Raw genomic sequence first — 12,585 nt, 5'->3', positions numbered from 1 at the left:
GATCTCAACAACCATTCAGAGATATCCAATACCTTGGTTTAAGGTATACCAGCTCCCAGAGTCAACTATCCTTGGAAGATAATGCAAAAGTTCTCCTAGCTCCATGCCTTCTACATATTAAGCTTTTGTGAGGCCCCTTCAGGCTTCTTTAAATATGGAGCCTAATGATGTGCACGAATGAATATGGGATTTGCATAGGGTATGAGTGTTCTACACTCTTTATAAAGTATGTCTGTCTAGGAAACGAAACCTGGAAAATATAAAGTGTATGAGAATAACTCTTCTCTTCTTTTCCATGATCAAACTATGAAAGAAATTCTGGACATTTTCAGGCATCCCACCCTGGCCTCAAAGATCTTGAGAAAAAGGAAACAAGATACGGAAGTATATAGTCAGTACCAGGGAAAGATTTAGCCACTGGATGACCCAGGTTGTCTCAGACAGAGACTATTTGCAACTCAGTGGACAAGAAGACTTGTGGACCTATTGTTCTCACATACTAATTATTAATAGGTGGATCAATTTCTCCATTCCCTCTCCCTTTTTATTCTGTCCCTGCTGGTATCAGGGATGATAAGGCCATTTTTTTTGTTCAGTCCTGTTTAGTCCTGTCTGACTATCCATGGGTCCACAGGCGATTCTCTTGGCAAAGATACTGGAATACTTTGTCATTTCTTTTTTCAGCTCATTTTACAGATAAGGAAACTGAAGCCAACAGAGATAAGTGACTTGCTTAAGGTCACATAGATAGCAAGTATCTGAGGCTAGATTTTAACTCAGATCCTCCTGACTCCAGGGCCTACACTCTATCCACTATGTCATGTAGCTGTTCCAAAAAGTAAGCAACAGAGGAAAGATTTTGAGGTCCAAGGATAACAATCAAGTTAATTTAGATTTTTTTTTGAAGTTGTAACTGCAACAATTGTGGATTTCACAATTTGTGTCTGACTCTTCAGGACCCCAGTTGGGGATTTTCTTGGCTAAGATACCGGAGTAGCTTGCCATTTCTTTCTCCAGCTCATTTTACAGATGAGGAAATAAGTGTCTTACCCAGAGTTACACAGCTAGTAAGTGTCTGAGGCCTTATTTGAACGCAGGTCTTTCTGACTCCAGACCCAGTGACTTATCACCTGTGCCACCTACCATACCATAACAAAGGACAGTAGATACCCCTACCCTATCTGAATAATCATTCTTCTTTTCTTTTAAAATTTGGACCATTTCAAGGGTTAATGGCCAGGAGTAGAGTGTGATAAGACCCACTTGGACTCACCAATGCTAAGATAGTCCTTCATCCTTGTGTGTTTGTAGGTGAGTTCAATTGCTTCTTTCTTGCAAAATATAAAATCAAAATTCAAAACTTTAATCATTAAATCACAGCTACTCAACCTTTAGCAAAACTGTGTTTTGATCTCCTTGGTGCATCAATCTCCCCCATCCAGCAATCACTTTAAAATGTTCCTGGTCACCAGTATAATACTAGATTTCCTTCCAGGAGGTGTTGTCTCTATTATAGGATCTCTGGGTATAAAATGCTAATTTGGTCAGGCATAAAATGTGTGGAAGTGTGGTGTGTAAAATGCACAGGGGTGGGACAAACCAAAACAAGTGTAGAAATAGTCTTTTTTGCTGGAATACACTGTGTGAAGGAGAGTAGGATAAAATAAGTATTGAAAGGTAGGTTATAGTCAGATTAGGGAATGTTATAAATGTCAGGCTAAGCATTTTGCATTTGATTGAGTAGGTAGTGGAGAGTCACTGAAGAAGGTTTTTGAATAGAGAGACTATGTGATTAGAAAGGATGTCATATACTCTAGGAAGATTGCTTTCACAGCTGAACTAGATCAAAGAAAAGAGAACCTAGAGGCAGGGAGAGTACTTAAGAGGCTATTACAATAATCTAGGAGAGAGGGGAGAAGATTCTGAACTAGAATGATGGCCAGAAAAATGGAGTAAGGCATAGATTTGATCAGATAGAGATGCCCAATATTTAGCACAGTAACTGGTACATTGTAGGTGTTAAATAAATATTGACTGATTGATACAATAATGTGCATTATCTTATTATTTTACTGAGACAAATCCATTTGTACATTGCTGACTGAAATGTAGAATATTAATATTTATCGTAGAGGAAATTTATTTTGGTTATGATTTACTAAATAATAAAAAAATGGATAAATTTTCTGGCTTTCCAGTAGATTGTTAATAATTGAATTCAATTATCTAATTTGATTAATTGTTAATCATTAAGTTAAAAAACATAAACAATCATTTTCTTTTTAACATGTAAATCTTAGGCCTTCATTATCTCATGGAATAGGATCCGTGGTTTTGAGATGACCTCCTTTATTTTTTTTAAGGACATGTCACTATATTTTTATGAAATTAGACTAAGGAGGTAAATTAAATGATAAGTTAATAAGAGTAAATTGGTATGAGTATATTTAAGACTTTTAGTTTGAAGAAAGAAATTAAAAGCAGTCTCTTAGAATTGTTTACTTTCTTTAAAGTTGCATTTGGAGATTTAAAAGATTATTGAACCTATGATTTCTGGGTGATTTTCTATTTTCATTTCAGTGTAGGCTTTCTTACCACAACAGCAGCTCAGAAATAACTTTTAAGGAGGTGGGGGGTGGGGGGTGGTGAGGAAGACAGTCATAGACCAAACAAAAACGGAATAGAAAGAAACACTTCCTGCCCCTCCTTGACTACTGAATAGATTTTTTTTCCTTTTGACAAGTTTTATAATTTTATATTTAGAGCAAGAAACAACTCTGCATTTTAATCCCTTGATATTCAGTGATTATTTACCATCCAAAATTCCTTTTTCAGACTTCTATATACCTTACACTAGTTAGTTTCTCTGAAAATCTCTCTGAAGAGCACATTGGTCACTTTATTGCTGTCAAAAACACCTGGTAGATTATTAGAGGCTGATGGCCTGTCTTGACAAAATCTAATTCTCATAAATTAAAATAGCCAGTTAACTTAAACTATTGGTCTACTGGGCATGGTACCGTTCTAAGTTAGGAAGTGAGAGACCAGTAAGAACACCCTGGAGATATTAGAGATATCACTAAGAAGACACCATTTTCCTGTACTAATGTTAGCAGATAAGATCAGAAAGAAAAAAAATGAAGACTCTTTACTTTCATGAAATATTAGGATTTTAAAGAAATGACACGGAGTATGGATCACAAAAAAAAGCAATCTTACAAAATATAAAGTGAATAATAATAAGGCCATCTGGTAGACATGCATTTTAGGCTACATTTTGTAATCTTTGTCACCTCACCATTTCTGTTAATAGCAAAGGGGGTTATTATATGCATAGAAAGAAAAAAAAATGAACATTTCTTCCATTAGAAGACTCCATTTAAATGATTATCTCAAGACATTGTAAAGATGAAACATTGTTCAATTTCCCATATATTCTGGCCATTTCACTCACCTCCAAAATAATAGCTGTCTCCTGAATAAATCTGCATTGGCAGCACAAAATGCAGAACTGAAGTCACATCATTATCTATCATTATACTCAGGTGATTTCTTCTAGCAGATAAGGAAATGGAATGCCATTGCCCATTATTTAATTCAAGTCCTAGGAGGAAAATGAAATCAGTTACGAAGAAATGTTTATAAACTATGAATCACAGTAAGTCCTTCAAAACAATGTGATTCCCTTCTGTCAGTATCTCAGATAAGTATAGCATTAACATCCAGAGAAAGGAGTGGGAGGATAGGATTCAGATTGAAAGAGAGAGACTGAGCCAAGTGGGAAATCACAGCATTCTGTTTGTAAATGGAGAACATTACTTTCTTCCATTTGTCAGGCCTCAGAGGAGGAAAAAACAAACAAACTCTGAACAAACCCAAACAATTCTGGATAGCCATAATATTATACTTATCTAGTAGATTTAAAGTTACTATCAAAATTTCTAAAGACTCCCCTATTAGAGGGAATAGCAAAAATTGCTAGTTTAATGTACAGTTTTAGGATATTTTAAAATCCCAAGGTTTAGCAAATACAATGGTTACTCTCTTCATAAATCTGTGTGATCATTGCTATAAAACTGTTAAAAGAAAACAGTTTTTCCCAACAGTTTACCTTTGTAATTACACTCTGTCATTCAACTTTTATTTTAGCAACCCATTGGCACCATTAAAATGGAAGTAGATAAATATGAATTCAATTTATTTCAATTCAACAAAGAAAAATTTTGGGTTTCCTATATGCAAGACTCTATGTCAGGTGCTGGGGCTCCTAAATAAACAAATGAGCTAACAATAACAAAGGAATGAAAGAATGAATGATTGAATGAGCAGCCCTACTTTCAAGGAGTATGTTCTACTAAGGAAATACAGTATGCAAAAATGAAATAATTTTAGCACAATAAAAGGCTCCTAGATGGTGCAGTAATATAGTGCCAGATCTGAAGTAAGGATGATCTGAGTTCAAATCCAGCCTCAGACACTTACTATCTATATAATCCTGGGCAAGTCACTTAACCCTTAACACTTAACAGTTTCTTCATCTGTAAAATGAGCTGGAGAAGGAAATTGGTAAACCACTCCAATATCTTTGGCAAGAAAACTTCAAATGGAGTTACAAAGAGTTTGACATGAATGAAACAGTAAAATGACAGGAGGCAACAAGTTGACTCAGTGGGCTGGTCCTCATGTCAAGAAGACCTGAGTTCAAATTTGGACTTAGACACTTACTAGTTGTGTGATTCTGGACAAGTCACTTAACACCTGTTTACTTTAACCTACTGAAGGAGGAAATGGCAAGCCATTTTATTATCTTTGCCAAGAAAATCCCAACTGAAATTATCCATCAATATGTATATGAGACATATGGTATAATTGAGTTGGGCATAATCAATACAACGGGTGGGGAATCTGCAGCATCAAGGCCACAAATGAAGTCGGAGGTACTTTGGGTTGGAGGCATTTAGGGAATTCAAACTTCACTGAACAAATCCTCTCTCAATAAAAGGATTTGTTCTGTAAAACTTACCTCAGTCAAAAGGCCCTACCCAAGGACCTAGAAAACCATATGTGACCTTCAGGGGTCAATACTCAATAAATATCTGTTGAACCAATAGGTGCAATCATTGTCTTGTATATTTTTTGTACCAAAGTTAAAAAATCTAGTACTATATGACTCAAAGACCAAATATCAGAAAAAGCAGAAGAGACAACCTGCTAGAAATAAAATGTCAAAAGCCCTCTGATCCATTCTCTGATTTTCAGTTTCTCCAGTCATTAAATGAAAATCATGCTATTCCCCAACTCCACCTTTCAGCAAGACTACAATATTTATAATTCATTTATGTTTTTAAAACTCTTTGATGTTGTAGACATGTTCAATACAAAACAAATCCCAATGTAGAATTCTGAAACTTTCATCAAAAAAGATTTAAAAAATTAAAAGTTTTTACATTGTTTTGATTTGTGAGAAGTAGTGAAGGAGAGATGCAAATTAACACATGGGGAATTTCAATGATCTATTTCAATAACTTGTGACTTTTGTCAGTGTGGAAGTTATAGCTACTGACAGAGATCATCACCATCTGTAATGTAGTCTTTGAGAGCTTCCAGATTGTCTGAGAAGTCATGAGATTTAACCATGGTCACAAAGCTAACAAATGTCAAAGACAGGATCTCAACCCATTTTTTCCTGTCTTGGAGCACTGCATACTTGCCATGATGCCATAATTCCTTTCTTCAAGTTAATTCTACCAAATAAGAATTTTCTGGTAGTAAAAGAAGTGGTAATTCCATAATAACTATGAAAAGACATCATGAAATTTCTTATTTTGTGAGATTTTTAAAAATAGGCTGATTTCATTGTCTCTGAAGAGAAAAGATAGACTCAGTGATCTCTCAATGTCTTCTTCCAGGTCTGTAATTTGGTTAAAAGGTATTTTTATAGTTAAAGTATTTCTTAATACACTAAGTTTCCCTGCATTTTTTTTTCACTCAGATTTTTCAGCTGGTATGGGAAGTTGTTAATTAGACTATAAATCTTTATGAAACCTGTAAGCCACAATTTACCAGAGGAAACTGTTAATATTGTAAGGCTAGCTGAATTAAGTAGAAATTACTAAAATAAGCTTTCTGCTTTGAAACAGGTCATAAGAGTTGCATGTGTGTCTGTGTGTACATGTGTGTGTGCATGCCCATGTCTGCCCAGTTGAAAACCACAGATTATTCAAAAGACATTAGAATATGCTTCACTGAACATGATAAAAGACAAATTATGACCAGGAACAAGAATGAAAGAAATTTTAGAGGAGATATGTTATCAGCACAAGGTCTAAACAGAAAGTAAGAAATAAAGCAACAAGATGGACAGCTGAAGTAATACATTGGTAAACCTGAGATATTTAAGAGAGAGGGGAGAAAAAGGAAGAGGAACTAAAAGAGAAGAATCTAGTCCACTGGGTAAATTCTCTGTGAAGAATTCTTAGGAAAATTTGGAAAAAAATAGTACAGAATGAAAAGACATGAAAGATTTACAACCTGCATTGATTGGTAGGGAGTATGAAGGATCCACATTTGTCAAATGACAGATCAATCAAAGTACTGTGTTCAATGTAAAAGCCTACAGGAGAAAAAAATAGCTTTGTGCAATAAGTATAAGATTAGGATGATATTTTAGGAAAATCACTTTGATGATTGATGGAGGATGTATTAGATTTGGATGCTTCCAATTCAGAGACAGATGCACTAGCAGACTATTGCAATAGTAGAGACATGAGGTGATGAGGACCTGCACCAGAGTTGTGGCAATGTCAAAGAAGAGAAGGGCATATATTCAAAAGATGTACAAAGATGAAATTCATAGGATTTGGCAACAAATTGAGTATAGTGTATGTGGGGCCTCTATGACAGGGGCTGGGAATGAAGAAACATAGTGAAAATTAGAATAACTCCTAGGTGGAAAGGCTGAGAGACTGGGAGAAGAATGTTGTCCTTTACAGTAATAGGAAAGGTAGGAATCTTTAGGAGAAAAATATAATAATGATCTCTGTTTTGGACATGTGTAATTTAGGATGTTTACTGGACATTGATTTCCAGATATCTGAAAGGCAGTTGGAAATGTGAGATTGGTGGTCATCAGAGAGATTGGGGAAGCATAGGTAGAATCAAAAATTGCCAGCATAGAGATGTCAATTCAATCCATGAGATAACCAAGTGAAAATATAAAGGGGTTCAGGACAGAGCAGCATAGGAGATTTATAATTAAATATTCTGATTTGATGAAAATCCAGGAAAGGAGACTAAGAAGGAAAGCTGTGATAGGTAGGAGACAACCAGGAGAGAGTAGTACCCCCAAAACCCTAGATTAAGGAAGAGAGTGTGATAGAGAGTAAAAGACTACAGAGATCAAAGAGAATGAGGATTGAGAAAAAGTCATTGAATTCAGCAAGTAAAAAGATAACTTCAGATAGAGCAAATTTCAGTAGAATGGTAAGGTCAGATGTCAGAGTGTAAGAAGTTAGGATGAGAATGAGGAAAGTGAAGGCATGTATTCCAGATGGTCTTTTTAAGGTATTTAGCCATAAATGGTAGAAAAGTTATAGGATAATGGAAAAGGAAGAATCAAATGAAGATTTTTTTTGATTTTGTTTTTCAGGATGAGGGAAACAGTAGCATACTTTTAGGTAGTAGAGAATGAGTCATTAGAAAGGGAGAGACTGAAAATAAGTGATGGGTGAGGATTAGAGAGGAGGACAAACTGTTGGAGGAGAAAGATGGAATACAATCCCATGAACAAGTAGAGGGATTAGCTTTGGTAAGGAGTGAGGCAACTTCATCACATCAGACAAAAGTGAAAACCAGACTGAGACAGGAGGGGGAGAAAGTGGTTGAAGGCATTTGAGTGACAGGAGATGAGGAAGAAGGGAGAAGAGGGAGTTTGTGGTAAATAGTCTCATTTTTTTCCTGTAAAATGTAAGGTAAACTTCTTAACTGAGAGAGCAGAGCCAGAAAAGCCATACTGGTGGATGAAAAGGTTTTGAAGAAACTATGTGTAGAGTAAGGGCAGTGAGTTGAAAATACAGGTATAATAAGACTGCCTTGAGCAGCTGTAAGAGCAGCAGCGAGAACAGAGGCTGCATAGATTGTGTAACCTAGAATGGCTGTGTGATTTTGCATCATATAGCAAAGGAGGTGAATGGTAAGAATGATCCAAGATATAGGTTAAACATAAAGTGATCAACAAAAAGATTGGAAGGCTAGGGAATCAAGAGAAGAGGACGGCGTAAAGTTGAATAATGAGTCGAGATGGACAAAAGAAGAGAAAATTGCTAGGGCAGAGCAGAGCCTGAGAAAAAATTAAAGGACAAAAGGATTAGAGGTCACAGTTGAGATAAAGAATACAGCTTGTTGTTCTCCTTTGTCCTTTGTTCTAGAAAAGAGCTATGTTTTTTTTATTTTTGGTTCTGCTTTTTTCTGACTAGGCAAAAGAAGCTATTTTATATGTTTCTTGTTTTCTTCTCTTCTCTTTTTTTTTTTTTTTTGCTTTTTTAAAATTTTATTTTATTACTATTATTTTTTTTAGTTATCTTTTTTTATTTTTTTATTTTTTTATATTTATTTTTTAATGTTTTACAATCACTGCCATAAAATTAAGACTTTATCCCCCCCACACCTACCCCCACTACCCCCCTCCCTCCCCACAACAGCGTACAATTCTGTATAGGTTCTACGTATACTTTCCTATTGAGTACATTTTCACTATAGTCATGCTATGTAGTCGAACTAAAATAAATGGAGGAAATCATATAACAAATCAAAACATGATACACAAAAACACACACACACACACAAACATGATCTGCTACATTCTGTGAATGACTTCCATACTTCTTTCTCTGAGTGTGGAAGGCATTTTGCCTTAGAAAACCACCCTTGGGATTTTTTTTTAATAAGTTCTTTCGTTATTATGAAATTCCAAGTCTACCAGAAAAAACTCTTGCACACTGTGGTAGTTGCTGTGCCCAAAGTGCTCCTGGTTCTGCTCCTTTCATTCAGCATCAGATCATATAAGTCCTTCCAGGCCTCTCTGAAGTCTTCTTGTTCATCATTTCTTATGGCACAATAGTACTCCCTTACATTCATATACAAAAATTTATTCAGCCATTCCCCAATTGATGGGCATTCCCTTGACTTCCAGTTTTTGGCAACTACAAAGAGTGCTGCTATAAATATTTTTGTACATGTGGGACCCTTTCCCATTTTTATGATCTCTTGGGGATACAGTCCTAGTAGCGATATTGCTGAGTCAAAGGGTATGTACATTTTTGCAGCCCTTTGGGCATAGTTTCAAATTGCTCTCCAGAATGGTTGGATGAGCTCACAGCTTCACCAACAAAGAATTAGGGTTCCAACTCTCCCACATCCTCTCCAGCATTTATCATTTTCTTGTTCTGTCATGTTTGCCAATCTTATAGGTGTGATGTGGTACCTCAGAGTTGTTTTGATTTACATCTCTCTAATCAAAAGTGATTTAGAGCATTTTTTCATATGATTATAGATATCTTTAATTTCTTCCTCTGAAAATTCCCTGTTCATATCCTTTGACCATTTATCAATTGGAGAATGACTTGAGTGATTATACATATGAGTCAGTTCTCTATATATTCTAGAAATGAGGCCTTTATCCCTGAGCTTAGCCATAAAAGTTCTTTCTCAATGTACTACATCCCTCCGAATTTTGGTTGCATTGGGTTTGGTTGTGCAAAAACTTCTCAGTTTAATGTAATCAAAATTATCCATCTTATATTTCATAATGCTTTCTATCTCTTCTTTAGTCAAAAATTCTTCCCTTCTCCATAAATCTGATAAATACACTATTCCTTGCTTCTCCAGTTTATTCATTGTATCAATGTTTATACAAAGATCGTGTACCCATTTGGACTTTATTCTTGTGTACAGTGTCAGGCATGGGTCTATACCTAATTTCAACCACATTGTTATCCAGTTTTCCCAGCAGTTTTTATCAAACAGTGAGTTCTTATCCCAGAAGCTGGGATCCTGGGGTTTATCAAACAGGAGGTTGCTATATTCCTTGCCTACTGTGTCTTGAGTGCCAAGTCTATTCTATTTGTCTACCTCTCTGTTTCTTAGCCAATAACAATTGGGTTTGAGAATTGCTGCTTTATAGCACAATTTGAGGTCTGGTAGTGCTAGGCCACCTTACCAGGCATTTCTTTTCATTAGTCCCTTTGATATTCTGGACCTTTTGTTCTTCCAAATGAATTTTGATATTATTTTATCCAGCTCTAGAAAATAATTATCTGATAGTTTAATTGGTATGGCACTAAATAAGTAAATTAATTTAGGTAGAATTGTCATTTTTATTCTATTAGCACGGCCTACCCATGAGCAACTGATGTTTTTCCACTTACTTAAATCTGACTTTATTTGTGCAAAAAGTGTCTTGTAATTTTGTTCATATAATCCCTGTGTTTGTTGCGGCAGGTAAACTCCTAAGCATTTTATAGTGTCTACCCAAGCTTTAAATGGGTTTTCTCTTTCTATCTCTTGCTGTTGGACTTTGTTGCTAATGTATAGGGATGTGGAAGATTTGTTTGGGTTTATTTTGTAACCTGCAACTTTGCCAAAGTTGTTTATTATTTCAAGTAGTTTTTTACTTGAATCTCTGGGATTCTCTAGGTAAATCATCATATCATCTGCAAAGAGTGATAACTTAGTTTCTTCTTTGGCTATTCTTATTCCTTCAATATCTTTGTCTTGTCTAATTGCTACAGCTAACATTTCTAGTACCATATTGAATAATAGTGGTGATAATGGACATCCTTGTTTCACCCCTGATCTTATTGGGAATGCATCTAGCTTATGCCCATTGCATATTATGCTTGCAGAAGGTTTTAGATAGATACTGCTTATTATTTTATGTAAAGTTCCCTTTATTCCTATGTTCTCCAGTGTTTTTAATAAGAATGGGTGTTGTATTTTGTCAAAAGCTTTTTCTGCATCTATTGAGATAATCATGTGGTTTTTGTTAGCTTTGTTGTTGATGTGATCGATAATGCTAATAGTTTTCCTAATATTGAACCAGCCCTGCATTCCTGGTATGAATCCTACTTGATCATAATGTATTAATCTCATGATAAGATGCTGTATTCGTTTTGCTAAAATCTTATTTAAAATGTTTGCATCAATATTCATTAGGGAAATTGGTCTATAATTTTCTTTCTCTGTTTTTTCTCTTCCTGGTTTGAGTATCAAAACCATATTTGTATCATACACAGATTAGGGAGGACTCCTTCTTCCCCAATTTTCAAAAATAGTCTATATAGTATTGGAATTAGCTGTTCTTTAAATGTTTGATAGAATTGACTTGTGAATACATCTGGCCCTGGAGATTTTTTCCTTGGGAGTTCATTTATGGGTTGTTCAATTTATTTTTCTTAGATGGGGTTGTTTAAGTATTCAACTTCCTCTTCTGTTAAGCTGGGAAATTTGTATTTTTTAAAATATTTATCCATCTCTTTAGATTATCGAATTTGTAGGCACAAAGTTGGGCAAAGTAGTTTCTAATTATTGTTTTAATTTCCTCCTCATTGGAAGTGAGTTCACCCCTTTCATTTTTAATATTAGTAATTTTATTTTCTTCTTTCTTTTTTTAATCTAATTGTCCAAAGGCTTATCAATTTTATTAGTTTTTTCATAAATCCCACTATTGGTTTTATTTATTAATTCAATAGTTTTCTTAATTTCACTTTTATGAATCTCTCCTTTGGTTTTCAGTATTTCTAATTTGGTATTTACTTGGGGATTTTCAGTTTGTTCTTTTTCTAGCTTTTTCAGCTGCATGCCCAAGTCATTGATCTCCTCTTTCTCTGTTTAATTTATGTAGGCATTCAAAGATATAAAACTTCCCCTAAGAACAGCTTTTGCAGTATCCCATAGGATTTGGTATGTTGTCTCATTATTATCATTCTCTTGAATGAAATTGTTGAATGTTTCTATGATTTCTTCTTTAACCCATTCCTTCTTAAGGATTAAATTATTTAGTTTCCAATTGATTTTAGGTTTATCTTTCCATAGCCTTTTATTACATGTAATTTTTAATGCATTATGATCTGAGAAGGATGCATTGATTATCTCTGCCTTTCTGCACTGGATTGTGAGAATTTTATGTCCTAGTACATGGCCAATTTTTGTAAATCTTCCATGTATCCCTGAGAAAAAGGTATATTCCTTTCTATTCTCATTCATTTTTCTCCAAAGATCTATAATATCCACCTTATCCAGAGTTTTATTTACCTACTTAACCTCTTTCTTATTTATTTTGAGGTTAGATTTATCGAGTTCAGACAGGAGGAGGTTCAGGTCCCCCATTAGTACAGTTTTGCTGTCATTTTCTTCCTTCAACTCCCCCATCCTCTCCTCTAAGAATTTGGATGCCATATCACTTGGAGCATACATATTTAGTAATGATATTGCTTCATTGTCTATGGTGCCTTTTAGCAGGATATACTTTCCATCCTTATCCCTTTTGATTAGATCTATTTCTGCTTTTGCTTTGTCTGAGATTAGGAT

General features: G+C 35.0%; 1 protein-coding gene across 1 annotated transcript in view; it reads right to left on the bottom strand.

Moving 5' to 3' along the window:
* CNTNAP4 (contactin associated protein family member 4) overlaps nucleotides 1-12,585 on the bottom strand; it is a 676,519-nt gene that overhangs the window by 217,453 nt on the left and 446,481 nt on the right. Inside the window, exon 9 of the mRNA XM_072596864.1 lies at nucleotides 3,455-3,604. Coding sequence (XP_072452965.1) covers nucleotides 3,455-3,604 — 150 coding nt within the window. The remainder of the gene's footprint in view (nucleotides 1-3,454; nucleotides 3,605-12,585) is intronic.

The sequence above is a fragment of the Notamacropus eugenii genome, chromosome 3, assembly GCF_028372415.1.
Source record: "Notamacropus eugenii isolate mMacEug1 chromosome 3, mMacEug1.pri_v2, whole genome shotgun sequence".
NCBI classification, from domain to species: Eukaryota; Metazoa; Chordata; class Mammalia; order Diprotodontia; family Macropodidae; genus Notamacropus; species Notamacropus eugenii.
This window is presented reverse-complemented; position numbering and strand designations above follow the sequence as displayed.